Raw genomic sequence first — 22336 nt, 5'->3', positions numbered from 1 at the left:
AAATATTTACAAAAATGTGACGGGTGTACTCACTTTTGTGAGATACACTGTGTGCCTATATATATATTATATATACATATACATATATGCACACAGTGTATCTCACAAAAGTGAGTACACCCGTCACATTTTTGTAAATATGTGATTATATCTTTTCATGTGACAACACTGAAGAAATGACACTTTGCTACAATGTAAAGTAGTGAGTGTACAGCTTGTGTAACAGTGTAAATTTGCTGTCCCCTCAAAATAACTCAACACACAGCCATTAATGTCTAAACCGCTGGCAACAAAAGTGAGTACACCCCTAAGTGAAAATGTCCAAATTGGGCCCAATTAGCTATTTTCCCTCCCCGGTGTCATGTGACTTGTTAGTGTTACAAGGTCTCAGGTGTGAATGGGGAGCAGGTGTGTTAAATTTGGTGTCATCGCTCTCACACTCCCTCATACTGGTCACGGGAAGTTCAACATGGCACCTCATGGCAAAGAACACTCTGAGGATCTGAAAAAAAGAATTGTTGCTCTACATAAAGATGGCCTAGGCTATAAGAAGATTGCCAAGACCCTGACACTGAGCTGCAGCATGGTGGCCAAGACCATACAGCGGTTTAACAGGACAGGTTCCACTCAGAACAGGCATCGCCATGGTCGACCAAAGAAGTTGAGTGCACGTGCTCAGCGTCATATCCAGAGGTTGTCTTTGGGAAATAGCCGTATGAGTGCTGCCAGCATTGCTGCAGCGGTTGAAGGGGTGGGGGGTCAGCCTGTCAGTGCTCAGACCATACGCCGCACACTGCATCAAATTGGTCTGCATGGCTGTCGTCACAGAAGGAAGCCTTTTCTAAAGATGGTGCACAAGAAAGCCGCAAACAGTTTGCTGAAGACAAGCAGACTAAGGACATGGATTACTGGAACCATGTCCTGTGGTCTGATGAGACCAAGATAAACTTATTTGGTTCAGATGGTGTCAAGCGTGTGTGATGGCAACCAGGTGAGGAGTACAAAAACAAGTGTGTCTTCCCTACAGTCAAGCATGGTGGTGGGAGTGTCATGGTCTGGGGCTGCATGAGTGCTGCCGGCACTGGGGAGCTACAGTTCATTGAGGGAAACATGAATGCCAACATGTACTGTGACACACTGAAGCAGAGCGTGATCCCCTCCCCTTCGGAGACTGGGCCGCAGGGCAGTATTCCAGCATGATAACGACCCCAAACACACCTCCAAGACGACCACTGCCTTGCTAAAGAAGCTGAGGGTGAAGGTGATGGACTGGCCAAGCATGTCTCCTGACCTAAACCTTATTGAGCATCTGTGAGGCATCCTCAGAGGAGGAGCACAAGGTCTCTAACATCCACCAGCTCCGTGATGTCGTCATGGAGGAGTGGAAAAGGACTCCAGTGGCAACCTGTGAAGCTCTGGTGAACTCAATGCCCAAGAAGGTTAAGGCAGTGCTGGAAAATAATGGTGGCCACACAAAATACTGACACTTTGGGCCCAATTTGGACATTTTCACTTAGGGGTGTACTCACTTTTGTTGCCAGCGGTTTAGACATTAATGGCTGTGTGTTGAATTATTTTGAGCGGACAGCAAATTTACACTGTTACACAAGCTGTACACTCACTACTTTACATTGTAGCAAAGTGTCATTTCTTCAGTGTTGTCACATGAAAAGATATAATCAAATATTTACAAAAATGTGAGGGGTGTACTCACTTTTGTGAGACACTGTGTGTATATATATATATATATATATATATATATATATATATATATATATATATATATATATATATATATATATATATATATACACACACACCCATACATACATGTATTAATTTATTTTCCGGTGCTTTTTAATGTTTTTTTCAATAAAAATTTCATTATTTTCATGTGATTAAAACAAAATAAATAAATTTTTTCACATGATTAAAAAAAAAGGTTCATTTTCATATTCTTTTTATTTAAAAAAATAATTTTTCATTTGATTTTTTTTTTTTATAAAAGGGTCACTTAGTTTCATGTGACTTTTTAAAAAATATAAGATTTATTTATTTTCATGTGATTAATTTATATGACATATGGGTCATTTGCTGTTATGATCCCCCCCCCCCATTCATTTACTTGTAAAGTTTATACATGATTCATTTCTTGTCACATGATTTTAACACTTTATTATTTTTCACATGATTTTCCCCCCTCATGATTAATGTATTTTCATGTGATTCCCCCCCTACCTTTAATTTATGTAACATAAACACACGGTTTTTTCAAACACATTTATTGTCATGTGTGATTTTTATGCACAATTTGTTTATTTATTTCCTCATTTTTCTTTTTTTATGATTCGTTTAATTTCACATGAATTTTTCCACCTGACTCAGATTTTTTTGCACGTTTGACATTCAGCACTGCCTTTTTGTTTGTATGTGATTTTCACATGTGATTTATTTATTGTCATGTGCTTTTCCACATGATTCTTTTACCTCCACATGTTAAGTTTTCACATGATGGATTTATTTTTAGTGGATTTTAACACAAAGGACAAATTTGAACACGTTGAATATTTCACATTAGACCATCTCGCACAATTGGTTTCTGTACTGTTCACATGTTCTTCATGATTCATTTCTTTTCCACATCCGTTGCCATAGTGTTCACGTGACGTCACACGTTTTTACTTATGCATGATTTCAGGGTATAACATGCTGAAATGCTCCATCACATGAATCACCCCCCCCGGGAAGAATAAGGAGCTAAATCCCAAATCCCTCCATAATGAACTTATAGGGCACTACCCCTGAAGGGTTTGAAGCATGTTATATATCCTGTGTCGCTTCAATTCGGATTCAAATCTGTAGTTTGCACGGAAATATGTAGTGTTAAGTGTGAAACCGAGGCTACCCCTATGAAGTGTGCTTACATGTGTAATAGAGTGCACTAGGATTTACACCTGGACTCGACCTTTTATTGCAAAATTGGAAGCTGCAGAGAGGGGGTGGTTGAGGGAGATCCTGGTCATTACAGCCATACACTGTGTGTGTGTGATTGCAGGAGATGCCAGAAACACTTCCACACCCCGGGGCTTTTGTACGGCTATCGAGTCAGCCCCGTTACCATGTGAACAGCACTCGGAAAAACACTGGAGAGGCTTTCTATTGCGTTAATATTGACAACAAACACACTGAGTGTCCTGATATTAACGATCACACAACCTGTGAAAGGGTCATGCAGGGCCACCGCCCAGGCCTTGGAGTGAAAGGGGGGGTGTAAAAAAAAAAAAAAAAAAAAAAGAATGAAGGGGGACGACAGTGTATATAATGTGTAGTGTGTGTGTAGTGTAGAGGTGGGAATTAGACAGATTGGATATGTTCAGTCATTCATAGGAGCTCCAGGAAAGGGTGGGGTTACCGCCTGCACAATGGGTGGGTTCAGAAGGATGGAGGGGTGTGAGAGAAAGAGTGAGAGGGAGAGAGAGAGAGAGAGAGAGAGAGAGGAGGGCTTTAGAGGGTGCACTCATTGTTGCCTCAGAGTGAGCGACCAGCCGTAGTGTGTGTGCGTTTGGGCCTGACTGTAATGACTAAAAGCATCAGACGCCTCAGCTGTTGATACAGCCCGAGAGTGTGTGTGTGTGCAAGAGAGGGAGAGGGAGAGAGAGAGAGAGCAAGAGAGCGCTTGAGCGAGCGAGCGAGGGAGTGTGAGAGAAGTGCAAAAAAGGGAAGAAGGCGGCAAAAAAAGGAAGGATACCACAAGCATGCTCTGCTGTATAAGAAGAACAAAGCCGGTAATTTTTTATTTCGTTTCTAAAAAAAATATTAATTTTATTGTCTCTAGTTTCTTTTTCAATGTAAATACGGGATTTTATTTTTAAACATTCTGTAAATGAAAGAATCTTAATCACAGTGACTCCTGTGCTGTCAGCTAGCCTCAAACCAACAACTGACACGCCTTACTAATGTAATTAACATCTGAGCATGCCTGGAGACTTCATTTTCATGCAAATGATACTCAGATGTGATTCATTGTTCAGATGAGAGCTTGATAGAGTTAGATTTTCAATTCTTTCAAAATATTTTTTTTTATGCAATCGAGGCTCGCACCTGTGATTCAGGTGCTAGTGGTTGATTCCTCTGTGGATTCAGTTTTAATTAATAGCATGCACTGCATTACAAGTTCTCTTGCATTCTGGCAGGATGTCAAAAAAAGTCATTTGGATGCTGGAGGAATTTTTAAGACGATTACTACACATAATAACGGTGTTAGTGTAATTTAGGTGCCGGTGTGCAGAAGTTGTAGATTGAGAGATACAGAGAGGAAGAGAGATGGAGAGAGAGAAAAAGGGTGGGGTGCATTGAACTCGTGGGTTGCATGGGGATTCGTGCACGCGCCGAATTAGGAATTTTAAGATGATTTCTTTGGAAAGATCACGCATTGCAAATGTGCATTGGAAAATGAGGAGGTTTTGTGGTACATCCGCACCTGTTCGGTGGCTTTTCAGGTCCTTTGTCTGTGCGCTCCAGGCAGGCAGGGCGGGTCCGAACGCGTCTCGCAAATGCACAAGCGCAAAATTTTTTTCTTTATAACCGAATTTGCAGTGCATAAAGATAGAAACCTTCTGCCATGCTTTTTCCTCCTTAAAACAAAACGGGAGGCGCGCGCGAGACGATGCACTGAAAAGTAGAACAGCGAGGTCACGAGGTGCAGCCGGTACTTGTCATATCTCGCGCCGCATCTCAAACGACTCCCTCCTCCTTATCTAAATGCACTAGTTAAGGCGTGAAATGATGGCTTTTTACACTTCTTCTACTGTATGCACCCCAGGAAGTCATTTGCGATTTTTTTTTTTTAAATTTAAAATAAAATCTAATCGGAACAATTCCGAATCATATGCACGAGCTGATTTTGTCGAGCGCGTGAATTAACAACCGGACTGGATTCGCGCGCCCCCGCGGAGTCGTCGGGAGGATGAAAGGGAATAAAAAGGGCGTGGCGGCGATGCTACTGCTGCAAGCGCGAGTATGCAGGCTACCAAAGATATTGGAGAAAAAAAAATTCCCTACCCCAAAAATGTGTTCATCGTTGCACAAGGAAAAAAAACAACCCCAAAATACAATTCTAATCATTTGTCATAAAAGCTCGCAACTGTGCACCGATGCATAGCAACGCTGACGTGGGGGGAAAAAAAAGGTTAATCTGGACGCGTTTTTCTCGTGTCAGGCTCGTGCATTTGAAGCAGACTATTAATATGCACGAAACGACAGGATTGTATAACCACCAGTGCGCGAGCGTGCAAATCAGACCTTGGTGAAATATTCTGCATGACATCGCAGCTGATGGAAGAGCGTTGCAATAGCGATTTAAGCCTCATTGCACACGCAGGTGCTCCTTCGCTGCATGTGCATGCCTTGACACTCGTGCATTTTAAGCAGGAAACCTTGAATATTCATGTGCATGAAAAAGCAACAGACAGCGCCTGCAGATTTTTCTTCACACTTCACCGGTAATTGGGATTGTAGCTGCTTCTTCTCACTCACTTCAGCCCAGGCCTGAAATCCCTAATGGGTCCTTAAGTATGGGGGAGGGGAGGGCATTTAAACACTCGGACCGGGGCGTGGTTCACACATCCGCGCCCCATAAAGCACACATCTTATTTCCACGATGCACATTATAGGCTACCAGGAGCTGCACTCTGATTAAACTGATTTTTTATTTTTTATTTTTCTTTTTTTAAATGAAACAACCTTTATGCATGACATTTATTTAATAATAATAATAAAAAAAAACCAACAACACGCGTCTATGTATCTGCATCATCACAGAGCAATAAGGTTTTTCTGGTGCACGTGCTGTCTTTGTCAGATTATGGTATTTACAACAAAGTAACATTTGAATTTTCATTCTCAGATCTTTGGTTCTAGAAATCAACATCTAATGTAATTCTGTAAATGATTTGAGCCACAAGTTGATTGACACCTTGGTAGAATTTGGAGAAGAATAGAGGCGCTTGTGTTTCATTTGAGTTGCTAGATTATAAACATACAGACAAAGTAAAAAAAAAAAACAACCAGTGCCTCTGTTATGCTACATGGGGCTTTTATTTTATTTTATTGCTTCATGTGTCCCCCTGTCAGCTCTATTCCATGATGAAACGTTTCTCATATGATGGGTGTGGTCTCTTCTAGTACGACCCCCGCCCACATCAACAGGGTACGAGGGCTCACTGAATAGTTTGATGAGTTTAAAAATGATGTAAACCATGAGCAATGATGCTAGTCTTTAGACTCGCCAATTGAACACCTATTGGAGATGTGACACCAACTGAGGGAACATTTATATATATATATATATATATATATATATATATATATATATATATATATATACACACAAAATTGATTTATTTTCCCCCCTTTTTCTTGGTAGAACAGTGTTCATCATGCTTGTGCAGCTCCAGAGACTTGCAGAATTGATCCCAATGCACATTGAAGCTGTTTGGTGGCTCGTGTTGGTCCACCACCTTACTAGTTGGTTTTTCCATTGATTTCCCAAAGGTACAACCAATGCAAACCTCAAAGTGGCCTCATTATGTACCTGGTGTAAAAGGCCAATGAGATTCCGTTGGGTTTGTTGAACTGCTTTCCTGAGAATGTACCAACTGACAACTCGGTGTATCATTTCAAAAGAGCTTTATTAGCTTAGTACATAGCAGCCTAGAAGAAATAAAGTCATCTTCAGGGTTGTGATTAAAACTTGTGGAGTCGGTACTTTTTTCCTTTGGAGATATCACTGAAAATCCAGAAATAGTGTTGATTGCTAACCTATAGGCTTTGTTTAATGCTAGTGGGAGTCGATTGTCATTGGGAAATCAAGGCCATTGTCTACACATGACATTCCTGCGAGCCCTCGCATCTCATTAAGCAGTTCCACGGAGGCGCTCTCGTAACACGAGTGAGTTATGTTTGCCCCGCCGATGAAGTCGCCTCATGCGGTGTGTTCCACGTCAATCATTTTGATTGGCTTCCTCCGACAGCGCCGGAGCGATCTGAGCTCGTGTCAGTTTTTATAAAAAGCCCCGGGTGATTGATTCGATGCCAGTGTGCCTATTAGGGAAAATTGCTCATCGATTTCGAATTGAAAATCCGTGCTGAGTTACATCAGCTGCCCTGATGAAAAGGAAAAAAAATAATTTTTTTAAGGCAGTGGGGTAGTTAAAGAGAAGTGTGAAGAGATCATCAGCATACAAGAAAACATGGTAATAAATCCCTGACTGGTCTGAGGCAGAACAAAGGGCATTATCTCCTGACAGACGAGGGAGAACGGAATATAGCATAGTGTAGGATTATATCAGAACATGGCATCTATATTAAACCCGAAAGACAGACATTTCCTTGAAACGACTAAAAAGCAAGCTGCGTAACCATATTATGTGATACACGCTTTTTACTCTTGCTCGGCTTCTTTATCTTCTGGTTTGGCTAATGGAGATGATTTCATACATCTGTGTGTTACTCATCGCTACTATGAATCACATTAGTGTCAGCTTTCAGATCCACCATTTAAAATCACAAGGCAGCAGATACTATACCATGCCGGTCTTCTCAACACTTATTCGGAGTTCGAGTTTGGCTCAGTCTACTGGAATATTTTATTAGAAGATCTACGCTTTATCCAGTCCTGCTTTGTTCACATGACAAATTGTAATCTGCTGTAGAACAAAAACCCTAATGGCTTTCGGGATAAAACGGTAGATGATGTCATGCTCTCAAGTGATCTCGGGGGTCTATAATGATGAGAGTGACTCATGAGAAATGAGTCATTCTGCAGTGGCAGCTACAAGACATCACCTATTACCGGAGCTCCCCAGTAATACCATGCGTAATACACAATGCAAGCAACAGGTTTCAGAGCTTCTGCTTGCTGCATGGGCTCTAATCTCATTTACAGCCTTATACAAACAATTGATTGAAATGGACCTACTTTATGGCGGAGTGAATGCAATTGTAACCCACACTGTGGGATTTTGTCATTTATAAATGCCACAAAGAAGAAACTTGTTTTTAAAAAGCTTGAACATCAACCAGTAGTTTCCCAGTAAAAAAATATTCATAATGTTTTACTTCAAAATGAAAATGGGTTTCCATTGAACAATTTTGTGGTTTCTAAGAATCCATTCATAGATGTTTCAGTTACAGATCAAGCAGTGTGTAATTAACCAAAATGTTGCATGTTCATTGGAAATGTGCCCGTTCTTTTCAGATTTCCCTGCAGGCAATGTGATCATTATAGAATCATTACTGGTGTAAATATTACAGAAGTCAATCAGGCCTATTGAATAACCATTAAACCAGCTGTAGGGTACCATCAAAACCCATTAGAAAACCATAAAACACCTCTAGATTCAAAATCGATGCTCAATCAAAGATCCAAAGTTAGATTCCTTGGATTTCAAGGTTTGTTCCTGCCTCTGGCCCAGAGTTCCTGGGATAGGCTCCGTATCCACTGTGACCCTGACCAGGATAAAATAATTGCTAAAAATGAACAAAAACACCATGGCTCACCATAATTGTTTCCATTATTAGTTCTTTATCAGGGTCACAATATTGTCACATGACTTCTTCTTTTAGCAAGAAACAGCACCGATATCCCTCACGATATGATGCTACCACCACCATGCTTCGCTGTGGGGATGGTGGTGTCATCACAACATCCTGGATTGGTATCAGAGGGGGGGAAAAAGGATCCAATTCTGTAGCAAATCTACCCTGAAATATTGTATTATTCATAGCACGATATAACAATAAAGTAGGTCCGATTCACACTAAAGACTGCAGTATTTCATGTTCAGTAACAAGTGATAATCAAATATTAAAGTAGCGACTTCAGAAAAGAAAATTCCTTAAGGAGTACTATTAAAATCATATACATGCAATCATGGGTAAAGAGACAGAGATACACGGTAGGTTTTCCATCCAGCGCTTTTATGTTTTCAATTTTGAAAATGTGAAATATACCTGAATGGAAAATTCAGAAATATGACAGCCATATGTTTTAATTCATTTGATAGGACAAAACTGTAGAAATCATGTGTGAAGTCTTACGACAGGCTAAAAATCCACCAATTTCATTACAAATTCCTATTTCTAATGAGCATGAGCATTTCTATTGAGCATTATGCTTGTTGGATTTTGTATGCATGATCATTGCTCATTTGAAAAATTACGAGACAGCACTGGGTAAAAAAATATTCCATAGCTGAAAGCAAGAAGTGGTGCCATAAACCTACGTAGTATCCAAACATAATAGTATCTGCTATATAGTAAAATACCCAGGAGATGATTAAAAAGTCATACAACCTAACTGAATCAGATGAGTGTATCGATTGCTTATTGAGTTAAAGCACATTGAGTGGAAGCGTTTCCTTCAATGTGATTAAAAAAAGGCATTAGGGTTGACAGTGAGGCTAGCTCGTTTATCTTCTCATTTCCTTCACAAAATGCCAATGTCCAGTCACCGTATGTGGCAAGTGTAGCCCATTAGTGGGAAGAATCCAATAAACGAGAGACCAACAGGAGAATCTGGACACGTTTCAGGACCTGAGTCTGCGTTCTGTGCTGCCTGATGCTGCTAAGATAAACCAATAAAGCTTAATAAGGAGCAAGTGTGAGCGTATGTGGACAAAACGCAGAACTAACTGGGTCAAGATGGCATCTGAGGTCTTTGCTACAATTTGTATGGAAGTGGTCCATTTTTATTTGCGTTATAATTCGTGTAAATCAGTCAAATTAGTGAGAATTCAATTTACATATTAGTTCCCAATCCCTGATGGAGCACAATCCAGCAGGCTTCTCATTAATAATTCATAAATAATTAACTGCTTTTTTTTCTCTTCAATATACTGCTTTTGCATTTTCAGCATTTTTGCCTGCAATGTAATTTTATTCTGATTCACCTCATTATTAATCTTTATGGCTACTTTTTTGTGCGCATGGACAACCTTTCTTTAAAATTTCTTTTAAAATGCACTTGTTTGATTAGCATTTAATTTCCAGGTATCATGTTGTTCATACATTGTGTTTAATCATTTTTCATTTACATGATTTCAGTTATGTTTTTGTTTATTTTTATTTTTATTTTCTTTCATTAGAGACATGTGAGTATTAAAATAACAGCCATTTGGTGGGGAAATTCAGCCGAGGATCCTGGTGTAAAAAGGTAAACCAACGCATCACTCACCTCTTTCCATTTTCTACAAATTGAAACTAATCTAAGTGCCTTCCTCCCCCATAAAAAAAAAAAAAAAAAAATATATATATATATATATATATATATATTAAAGGTTTCTCCTTGGGATTGTTTGTAGATGGTACAGCTTACCATGCTAAGTGAAACAAAGTGCATATTAGCATGCTAATATCTCAACTAAACAGAGATTATCCACTTGTATTACACCGAATGGTGCTTCTAAAATGCTCCTGAGGTTATGAAAACAAGTTGATTTATCATTTGAAGACATCTTAAATTATTACAGTGATCTGATTTCGTATTAAAGCACAATAACGTAGAGCTCTTACCCTTAATTATCCTAATTATCTCATCCCCACGGCTTTACTAAATCATGACCATGCATTAGGATCTAATTCTCATTCCTTAAGTTGTGGCCACGAATTATGTTGATAAGGTAGGGATGTCACCGATGGGGCTGTGTAATTAAGCCTTGCATGAGAAGTATGCTTAACAGATATAACTTTTTTGCACAGTTGTTGTCACGATTGTCCTAGTTTTCCATATCCGGCTGTATCCATGTATCATGTAACCATATCCATGATGCTTCCACCACCATGCTTCCGGTGGTGTCATGAAAACATGCTGGATCAGAGGGAAAAAAGGATTAATTTGATCATATTCTGTAGCAAATCTAGCCTGAAATATATGAATTATTCTTAGTGCAATGTAACATAAAGTAGGTCCAGTTCTATCATGTCGTTTGTGTGGAAACAATATTTCAGGTTCAGTATTAAGTGATAATCGACATTTCAATATCGTTAGCAACTTCTTAAAGAAAATTCTTTAACGAGCTGTATGCATCCCTACACCACAATCTACCTAAGATTGCTAAAGACCCATTTGAAAAATTCTCCTTAACCTTTCCTACCGCCAATTGGTGCCACTCCTTAACCTTTCCCTATTGCCTCGGTCGTTTATCCAGCCACTCACCTTTAAGGGCTGTAAACCTCGCTTTATTACATTTGGCCTCTCTCAAGCAGCTTGAATTATGGAGTTTTAAAACCAGCAGCCATCGTTTCCTTTCAGTCTTCATTCGCTACAAATTGAGAAGAGTAGGCACAGTAGGCCCAAAAGCTGTACATCATTCCCCTGTTTAACACGTGAAACATTTTCAATCTACAGCAATCATGGATCAGTTCTGCTGCTGCCATTTGGCTTCTCCGTGGTTCCTGGCAAACATGAGAGAAGGACAGAAGGAGAGGTGTGAAACCCACTCTGATCCATTTGTATCAGGCAGCAAGAAGCATCATGCCTGATGATTGCTGATCTGATGAAGTTTTATTTACCTTGCAGATCTGAAAACCTTTATACAGGCTGCATCATCTTAGACAATACATCAACAACATCTTGGATTCTAGATTTGGAAGATATTTTAAAATGGGTACATATTCTCAAAAGAGTCCACACTTTCACACCTACAACCCCAATTCCAAAAAATGGAGTTGAGTTTGCATGTTCTCCCCGTGCTTTGGGGGTTTCCTCCGGTTTCCTTCCCAGTACAAAGACATGCGTTGTAGGCTGATTGGAATCTCTAAATTGTCCGTAGTGTGTGAATGTCCATAGTGGGTATGTGTGTGTGTGTGTGTGCGTGTGCGATTGCGCCCTGTCATGGGTTGGCATTCTGTCCAGGGTGTCCCCTGCCTCCTGCCCAGAGTTCCCTGGGATTGGCTCCAGGCTCCCCTGTGACCCTGTGTAGGATAATTGGTACAGTAAATGGATGGATGGATGGATGAATGGGTGGATGGATGGATGTTTTGTTTCTCAGCCAGTGTTTATTTTCTCTTTTTGTTTATCGGTCAACATCTCCAGAACACTTCATATTTATGTAGTGCTGCTGTACAGCTCTGTCCTTAGGCTCTGTTTGCATTTCATGGCACAGTTTAGCAGCTCAAATCTACAAAAAAAGCTACAATCCAAAACATGCAGAATGTTTTATTCACTTCTTGCAGTCTGGTTGATTCTGAGTCAAATTGCTTTCTCACTGCAATTGAACCATACTAGAGTTGACTTGAAAGCGGACCGAGACCACCTCGGTCAGAAGCTCACGGACCTAAGAGTGATTGCCGCGTTCTCACCTGCGTAACGAACTGCATCATGGGGGGGAAAACACACCAGGGTTCACCATTCAATCAGACTAAATGATGTATGAACGAACCCTCTGTAATGAATCATGTTGACTTTGCTCCCCCAGTTCCGAAAAGTGTGAAAGTGTTTCAGTAAAGTTGTTACACGAGTCATCAATCTGCACTAAACCTTGAAGTGTATTCTGTAGAGTAGATGGATTGTGGTCAATTCAGAGGGTGGACGATGCCAGTGCACTTAGTCGATAGATCCCTGGAAATCTTGGGCACTGAGCCATGCGAGAGTGTAATGAGAGGGCAGAGCATCTTGTTCACACATTACACACAGAGTTGAGACCTCATCTTTCCTGGCGGTCCATAAGAAAACTAATGGAGTGAACTAATGAGGAAACCAGCCCAGATGTCCTTTTGGAGATAGACGAAGCATCTATCAAAGATCTGTGTCCATTAACTGCAGTCAACTGATTGGAATCCTTTTAGAGTCGGCATCAAAACATGTCAGTAATGTTTTCAATTCTGCACGGCTGGATGTCCCCTTGGAGTCTTTGATGTTGGTGCCTTGATGTCCCATGGTTATTAGTTAGGTGAAGATTTTTTTTCTCACTGTTTCCATGAATTCAGTCATCTATTTCAAAGCTCGAATCGTGTCCCAGCCACTTTTACAGTTTATTTTTTAAGAGAGTTATCTTAACAAATAGAGTGTTTTCCACAGTGATTACAGACCTGTGATGTTGCTTCTTGCATGCCTTTTTGTTGTAATCACATGCTGCTGTTGTAACATTTGGCTTATTGTAAGATTGTTGATGATTTCTGATTGTGGATCAAATTGTTTATATTTTTGTCAAATCATATTTTGGAATCTCTTGGTATATTTCACTTGTCGCAGTCTCAAACTTCCAAATACACCACGTGTCTTGATTCATATTTTAGATTTCTATCTAAAATATAAAGCAAAACATATGGTGTATTTGGAAGCCTTTGGTCATTTTAATCATTATTTGATGTCCATAAAAAAATATCTACCCTACAAAACATTGCTAGAGCATTGTTAGCAATTGTGAATCTCATTATTGAGCATAACCATCCAAAAAAGAAGCAGTAATAAATCCATAGTTGGTGTATGACCTGCTAATTGCACAAATAACAGCTGTAGATTTCCTGCTAGCTTGAAATCTGCCAGTTGAACACGGACTCCTGTTGAGTGTGTGGCTCTGGAACAGCGATTAAAGCACAGCATGCCAGATTTGCTGGAGCTGCTGGATTGTGTTCATGCCTCTGAAAAGCCACATTTTGGCTGCATCACTCTAGCAATCACCAGATGACGAAACAGCCTAGATTATCCCCTAAAAGACAGTTTATTCCCTTGACACTTCAGTTAACTGTTCATGAATTCGCATTTCGCAAAATTTGATCAATTAAGAAACAGCATCTTGTACATCGTTATATTTGGAAAAGGGTCACCAATGGTTTTCAGTGGCATTCTGTGTTCTTAGGGTTCTTATATATTGAAGGATAATGAAGAATTAAAAGATTACTTATCAGTACATCAAAGATTTTGCTTATATCATGTCCAGTGTGTATTCCTGACTTGCATCCAGTGTTCCAAGGCTAGACTCCAGATCCACAGCAATAGTTACTGAAGATTCATGCAAGCTATTTTTTGATTCCAAGTTCCCACTGATGCCAGAACCAAGATCATGATATTTCAAAGAGGTTACTGCATGAAGGACAGGAAATTGCCATCATTTGTAATCTTATCTACTGATGAGATTTTTTATCACATTTTGAGGAACCTCAAGTAATCCTTACTGAGGGAGTGAGGAAATAATACTAAATCAGTGCATTGCAACTGCATTTTCATTCTTTTTATAGTGGAAACCATTGATCTAAATACGGTTGAGTCTTTGGTGACTGACCCTTTTGTGAACGACAAACACTGAACAATTTGCACTTTGGTAATTAGTCAGTTGTTTTATTTGCCTTGCATACTTTTAATCACTGCAACTTGCCCAACTCCAGAAACTGTTGAGGTTTAAGAGGTTTGGTCAAGTGCCCAACAGTCTCTGTGCCAGATCTGGGACTGAAATTCAATTAATCACCAGCAGCTTTATAGTCTGGCTGATATTTCTAGTCAGATTAGCCTTTCAGGCCATTGATTGGCAAGATTTGGAAGGGGACTGTTAAAGGTCAAGTCATCTAAAAATGCTTGTGATCTCTTCTAATGCTGTTCCTGTTCCTCAGGTTGAGAAGACCGAAGAGGCTGACCAGGAGATCAAGCAAGATGGAACCAAACCAGAAGACAAAGCCCACAAGGCTGCCACCAAGATCCAGGCGAGCTTCCGAGGACACATAATCCGGAAAAAAATGAAGGATGATGACAAGGAGGAGGACAGTCCTGCTGCTGAGGCCAAGGCCGAGGATAACGAGGGAGAGAAGAAAGAGGAGGAGAAAGCCGCTTCTCCTACCGTGGATAAAAAAGACGAAGCTGCGAAGGACGAGGAAAAGGCCAAAAGTCCCACTAACTCTCCAGCAGCAGAGGAAAGCAAGGCTGAAGCTCCTGCCACCTCTCCTTCAGAACCTAAAAAGGATGTGAAGGAGGAACCAAAGGAAGCAGAGAAGCCTAAAGAAGCAGAAAGTGCAGACGTCGAGGCTGAGAAGCCCTCAGAGAATGTAGATGCAGAGAAGAAGGAGGAGGGAAATGAGGAGGAGAAGAAGGCGGAAGCCAAACAAGCCGACGTGCCTGTCACTGCTAGTGAGACAGCTGATTGTGAAGCTGAGGTGAACCAAACACAAGACAAACCAGGTGAGTTATGTCAAGACATTAAAGATGTACAGTACCAACTGGATCTGAACAACTGATGTTAGTTTTTAGGGCATAGTTAGTGTTTATAACTTATTGCAACATTTTTTACATCTTATGTTATTCTTGGAGATCTGATTTCCCAATATTATTTGGATTTAACTGAGCCTCCATATCTGTTTCTGACATAACTAAAAAAAAGCACTTTGTTATAAACCCCTGTTAAAAACTTAAGTAGCCAGCATGGTTATAAGAATTCATACTAACCAACTCTTATGTAAAGTTATGAAATGGGCTCTAGCCCTCAATTGTGAAGCCCTTGTGCAAACCAACTAAATGGAAATTTTTGTGTTCTTGGGCAAGGGCACTAGATGTCACTTTTTGAGATCCTGAGTGAGACCCTAAGCCATCAGTTGTCGAGTCCTTGTTTGATGCTCCAGGCCCTCAAATGCTCACTAGCCTCAATTGGTATTTCCTTATGCAAAGCCACTATACTTCAGTTATTGGGCCCTTGAGCAAGGCCATTGTCCCTCAAGTGTCGAACCCTTGAACAGGCCACTAGTCCTCAATCATTGGCCGCTTAAGTGAGGCCCCGAGCCCTTAATTGTTGGCCCCCTGAGTAAGACTCCAAGCCCTCAGTTGTTGTACCTTTAAGATAAGGCCACTAGTCCACAATTGGTAATCTCTTGAGCAAATCCACTAATACGCAATTCTTGAGCCCCTGAGAAAGGCCCCGAAACCAAAACTGCACAGTCTTTGAGCACCACCACTAGGCCTCAATTTATTGGCCTTTGAATGAGGCCCCAAGCCCACAGATGTTGGATCCAGGACCAAAAGGCACTAGCCTTTAATTGTTGGGCCCTAACCACTAACTGCTCTGTGCTTGAATTTTATTCTGTAAATTTCTTTGAATGAAAAAAAAAACAAAATGAGTCAATATAAATGTTCCAGAATTGTTTGAAAACTACAATCAGGAAGAGTCATTTTTGATACTCTGATTTTAATTTAACAACAATGTCACAAGACCAGACTTACTAAATTAACTGATGATGTTTTTGGCAGCTTCTTATTTGATCTCGAAGACGTCTAAAAATGGCAGTGTGTGAATTACGTGATGAGCTTTTCATTAACACATCCTAACTACTCGAGCGAATAGTAGCAGCTTTATCCAAAATATAATCACACAAACAAGACATAATGATTAGATTTGTTCTCTTCTTTTCATAGCACTGGAAAAAGATATACAACTCATGGGAATCATGGAACGGACATTCAAAAATATTCACCACAGATGTTCAAGCGGTGTAAAATCTCAGCATGGAGATAATTCACCAAACATGAATGATGCTTTACAAAGGGCTGTTATTGCATGTCAATGATTTCTGAACAGAAAACAGGATGAGTCTCGGCCTAACCGAATTACACAATCGATTTCTTCCCTCTGCATGTTATAGTTTATACTTGAGGCCTTCAGCGGTTTCGGCCGGAGATCTATAGCACTGTGGCTGTTCAACTAAATCTAAGTGCATGACTTGACCACAATTAGGCTTTATAGATGTTCTTCTTCCGACTCTGCAGCCATGAAGCATCATGTTTACTGCCAGTTTACTGTAGAATTACACCCTCTTTTGAAAGTAAAGCTGGCTTCAAACTGTTGGAGCACAAAATTTATTGGTGTTTAAACAAGTGAGAGGAATTGCATTTGGTTTGAATTTCCCCTTATTTAAATAAATGTAAAGCTATGAGCATTTTGCCAGTGTCTCTAAGATGATCAATTTATAGCTTTACACTTGATCTCATCAACTGATTATTTTAGATTTCATACAAAACCCAAATTTTGATAACAAAATTTGCTGTTGATAACCGCAGCGAGAGCAAATAATTTGTCACGACTTATTTTTACACTAATGACAGCTATGACTGCCAACCACACCCATTGGTTTTGTGTCCTTGTAAATCAATATCAATCCAATCTGAGGAGAAATTTGATGACACTGTAAGGTGTGAAGATGATTTAATTAAGAGGGTGTCTCATTAATATAATTTCTTCCCCTCACCCTAACCTTAACATTTCACAAATTTAAATCCAAGGTTTCTTTTGTGAATTCCACAACAATGTAGAATCATTATAACCATTAAACCAATCCATACAAGATTTGAGGTAGTAATTTACTTGGATTTTTTTTTTTTTTTTTTTCACAAAATGAATTCCTGTGAGCTCGAACCCTATAGCTTAACTTAAGTGTTTGTGACTTTTTAACCAATTTAGCTTTTGTTACTGGAAAGATTACTTTTACAAAAAAGAACTTTGCATTATTGCTGAACTGTCTTCAAAATGTCTGAGATCTTTGACATGCTGATATAAGCATTTTTCACGGAGACGGTTATTTAACATTTATGGAAGGAGTTTCCGGTATCAGTGCTTTGTAACACTCAGAGGTAAGCTGTAACGTTGAGATTTCTGGGAAGAATTTTCTGGTTTCTCTGTAACATGACAAGCTCCATTTTTTGGGGGGATTTTGGGAAAGAAATGACATGTTTTCATAAAATAAAAATTGTAATAAGAAGAATAAACACTTCGGGACATGCTGTTATAGATAAATAATAAGGTTGACATAAACAACACAATCAACACGCTTGTCAAAATAAGTGTTTTCTTGTGATATTTTGTGATAAACAGATGCTGCAGAAGACTCCGAGCAGGCAGAGGGTGACGTTTCAGGGGCGGCGAATGAGGAGGACAAGGCTGAGTGCGCTTGAGAAGAACCGCCGTTGTAATACTATAACATAATTAAACGGTTGCTCTTTGCCCTCTGATTGTGGAGACAGTCAGTTTTAATTTGTTTGGTCCTATATATTTTCTTTCGTGTGGCAAAATGATTTTCTTACATCTTGGGGAGGGGTTTGTGGGGCGGGGTGGGGAGGGGAGGGGGGGAGTTTCCATACGCAACTTTGCGGCTCAAGCTAGCAGTGAACGTGCAAGAACGTGGCTGCTTCTTCGATGTGCGAGAAAACAACATTGTACGTTCATCGATGTCACAAAAAAGGGACAGGAGGCGCAATTTCATACTCAACTTGAACCCGTTCGACCCTGGTTTGCATTTCTAGCTATTCCCACACACACACACACACACACACACACACACACACATATACATACATACATGCATACATATATATATATATATATTTGCCTTTTCCATTTACAGTAGTAATAGTGCACTGCTATTTATTAGGGAGAAGTATTATATGATTCCCTTTCAGTGTTTTCTGCTGATGCATTGTTTTGGCCAGCGTTTCATGGATAGCTTGAACCCATTTGACTCATTTGCATGGAAATTTTCCTCCTGAGAGGGAAAAAACAAACAAAAAAAAACCCTCCTCGCAGTCACGAGTAACCAAAACATTGTGGCTTCTTTCTCAATGTCCTCGGTGTTGTTAATGGCGGTTTGATGATATCGACTGGAATTGTTCCTGAGCTGATGTTGAAAACGAAAGATAAAAATTGAACAAAATAATGACAAAGAAATAAAAAACAAAACAAATCAGCCTTTTTTTCCCTATGTTCACGTGAGAGTGCAATGTCCAGTTTGAATCTAAAAGGAGTTCAATTGTGGAGAAAAAAAGAAAAAGAAATAAAATTTAAAAAAGTTTCAATGTCTGTTTTCAAAATAAAAAAAAATGTGCCAATTATCATCACAAGATGGGTTTGTTTTTATGTGTGGATGTGTGTGTGAAGTCAAAAAAACCCTGAACCTAAATAAAATCTTACGTTACATTACATTTCCTTGTTATAGCAAAAGAGACATTTTTTCCACTTTCATTTTTCACCTTTTTGCTATTTATTAATCTAGCCATCTATGTATTATATATTATATTTAAAATATACATACATTTGATTTGCACAGATACTTTAACAGTAAAAAAAAACATAATTAATTTTTACATTCAGTAATTTCAAATAATACTTCAAATTCACGTGACCTGATTTCACCTCACTTCAGATTCTGAAGAAAAAAAAATCATTAATCTATTGATTTCTAACTCAAAAGCATTTTTGTCTCACTTTCTGTAACATGGCTATTTTTACAACCTCTCAGTGTTGGAGAAAAAATGGTATCATATTAAAATATTAGGTTTCCCTTTATCCATTAATCCTTTATATATACAGTAGAGAGAGAGAGAGTTGTAATTATACCAGAGCACTACTGAATTCTGGATTCTGATTTGTCAGAAAGTTTTTTTCTCTAACAGTTTCTCTGACAAATCATAGAATAATATTGATGTACTCGTTTCTATAGTAACAGCTCGTTCGTAGGGATGGATAATTCTTTTTACTGTGAAGTTTTCTCTGAGGAGAAGTATTGTTTATTTAACATCTATGGAAGGAATCTCCAGTGCCAGCGCTATGGAACGGTCCGCCTTGTAACGTTTGCTTTTCCCCCGACATGTTCAGGTCAGAGGAGTTTATGCTTTGCACTTTTTGGTTTTGTGGATGTTCCAACGATGTTAAACAAGTACAATGTGTCGTTCTTTAACAAATGACAAATTCGAATTGTTGGCAGGAATAAACAGAGTCCTCTTCACTGATTCTTTTTCTATAACCACACGCCCTGATGTGGTTTATTCCGTCCATCCAGTTACAGATCATAGAACTTTAATCAGTTCATCTTGGCAATGACCAATGACGCAGAACTCTCAACCTTAATATCTTTTTGAACACGCCCCAAAATGAATAAGCTCCTCTTGTAGGCCCTGCGGGGAATCACCTTAGGACTGTACAGATAAATAATTTCCTCCTAAAATACACAGCAGTGAGTGACACTAATGGCTGCTGCTCAAGTGGGATAATGGCAGGAGGCTTCTTTCACAGCTCCACCTAGCGTTAGCTTCTGAAAACTGCTGCTTTGGGTTGAAGCTAACCTCCTTCGCGATAGCACACGAGTCACTCTAAACTGGGAAACTGGCCCAGTTCAGGTTAATGCAAGAACAAACTGGAGACATGTTTTGTAAAAAAAAAAAAAGTAAATTACAAGCTATTTTAATTTATTTCTTTTCTAGAAAAATCTAGAGTAAGAGAATGAAAAACTAAAATAATTAAATTGTGAAAAATATACCAAGAAGACCTTCATTGTTAGGGCATAGTATATCAAATATTGTATTTATATACAGTGCGGGAAATAAGTATTGAATGTGTCAACATTTTTTTCAGTAAATATATTTCCAATGAGGTAATTCACATGAATTTTTCCACCAGACTTCGTTATCTACTCAAGAAATCCACACATTAAAGTCCATAAATGAAGTTATGTGTAATGAAGTGGAATGACACAGGAGAAAAGTGTTGAACATGCTAACTGAAATGTATTTAATACTTAGTGGAGAAGCCTTTGCTTGTAATGACAGCTTCAAGACGCTTCCTGTATGAAGAAATTAATGGGCCACAGTATTCAGGTGTGCTTTTGGCCCATTCTCCTTCTTCTTATTATTATTACTAACAGGATCTGTCTTTGATTAATGCGGTTTGCTGCTTTATTGTGGTTAATTATAGTTAATAACTCAATTAATCTCTGCAATACTTGAATGTATTTTAGGAAAACACAGATTCTTTCAGAGGAAAGGTTCTCTACTGCATCCGGTTCTCAGCTGTGAGGTTGTGGAGCTTCAGGGCTGCAGGTGAATACACAATAAAAAATTACTGAATTGAGAGAATAAATTCTGATCTAAATAATAATAAGAAGGAAAAATATAGTTCCACTACACATTCAGTCAGTTCTTGGCCCCTAATAACGACACTTTAGATCCTCCAGAGAAAGGAGCCAGTGTAAAGGGAATTACTGATCTGACCATATGGCCTCTGCAATTCCCCATATTTTTAAATCGTTTATATTCAAATATCATTTTATTTGGCTTTCCCTCTGTGTCTTCATGATTTCTCTTATGGATTTAGTGATCTCTGTGTGCTATTTAAATGATTAAGTAGTGAGACTAAAAACACAGGATGACTTGGAACAAATAGTTGGGCCTGGCGTCCAATCAGGGTTTACCTCATTAGCATAATAGCAAAGACATCTGGGAACTGGGAAGCTCCATTACACCTTCATACTGCTACAGCTCCACTTTTTATTCTTAAATCTGCCAAAATACAGATTAGAACCAGAAGGTTCAGTAACCACAACACCGACACTCACATCTAACATTCCTCATAGCAGTGTCAAGTCCAGGTTTCTTCTTATTAGCCTTCTGCACCTGTTCCTGCTATGGTACAGTGGTTAGAGGGTGCTGATACTGTGGTGTGATACTGTGTGGTTTAAGGAAAATCTGTGCCCTTTTATTGGGGTGTGTTTCATGAAGTCCAAAAAACATACACGCACACATACTTGTTGCTTCTGTAGCCCTGTGGTGTAGTGGTTTGTGTTTGTATAAATGTTGGGGTTACAGAAAGTGAGGGTTCTCTTCAGCCTTTTGGACTAAATATTGCTGCATCCTCATGAAGTAATTTATGATGACAAAAGTCCAACACACACTTGTAGGTTCTGTCTCTTTGTGGTGTAGCGGTTAGAGTTCATGCCAGTGGTGTGGTTCCTGGAGGCATGGGTTCTCTTCTGTGTTTTGGCTGGTTTAAGAATAAAATAGTTGGTCCTCATGAAATGATTTATGACGACAAAAGTCCAACACACACTGATTGCTTCCATCCTTCTGTGGCATAGTGGGTAGAGTTCATGTTTATGTGATGGTTGCTGTTTGTGCAAGTTCTAACCCTCCTTTTGTCAGGTTTAAGAATAAAAAGTGGTGCTGAAGCAGTATGAAGGTGTGATGGAGGCAGGGGTGTGAAAGCCTGTGGATGGGTGTGTTCCTCTGGAACAGAAGAACAAAAACAGCAAGTGTATGTTGGCCTTTTGTTATCATAAACCACTTCACGAGGCTGCAGAAATTTTTAGTCTTAAACCAGCCAAAATGCAAAACAGAACCAACACCTTCAGGAACCCCAACACTGACACAATCCACTACACCACAGAAGAACAGAAACAACTGTGTGTGAGAGTGTGTTTTTTGGACTTCAGAATCTGTGTTTTCCTAAAATACATTCAAGTGTTGCAGGGATTAATTGAGTTAATAATTACAATTAACCACAATAATGCAGCAAACAGCATTAATCAAAGACAGATC

General features: G+C 39.4%; 1 protein-coding gene across 1 annotated transcript; it reads left to right on the top strand.

Annotated features, from left to right (window-relative positions):
- The first annotated feature begins 3244 nt into the window (after nt 1-3244).
- On the top strand, nt 3245-18221 carry gap43 (growth associated protein 43). The gene is made up of 3 exons (XM_053647719.1): nt 3245-3785; nt 14608-15169; nt 17847-18221. Exons 1-3 carry the CDS (start codon nt 3756-3758, stop codon nt 17924-17926), a joined length of 672 nt encoding a protein of 223 aa, XP_053503694.1. The 5' UTR covers nt 3245-3755; the 3' UTR covers nt 17927-18221.
- Nucleotides 18222-22336: the final 4115 nt, after the last annotated feature.

Source organism: Ictalurus furcatus, chromosome 17 (assembly GCF_023375685.1).
Source record: "Ictalurus furcatus strain D&B chromosome 17, Billie_1.0, whole genome shotgun sequence".
In the NCBI taxonomy this organism is placed as follows: Eukaryota; Metazoa; Chordata; class Actinopteri; order Siluriformes; family Ictaluridae; genus Ictalurus; species Ictalurus furcatus.
This window is presented reverse-complemented; position numbering and strand designations above follow the sequence as displayed.

Coding starts and splice junctions, on each gene's coding strand:
- gap43 (XM_053647719.1), top strand. CDS start 3,756: ATGCTCTGCTGTATAAGAAGAACAAAGCCG. Junction 3,786..14,607: donor GTATAAGAAGAACAAAGCCG/GTAATTTTTTAT, acceptor CCTGTTCCTCAG/GTTGAGAAGACCGAAGAGGC. Junction 15,170..17,846: donor CCAAACACAAGACAAACCAG/GTGAGTTATGTC, acceptor TGTGATAAACAG/ATGCTGCAGAAGACTCCGAG.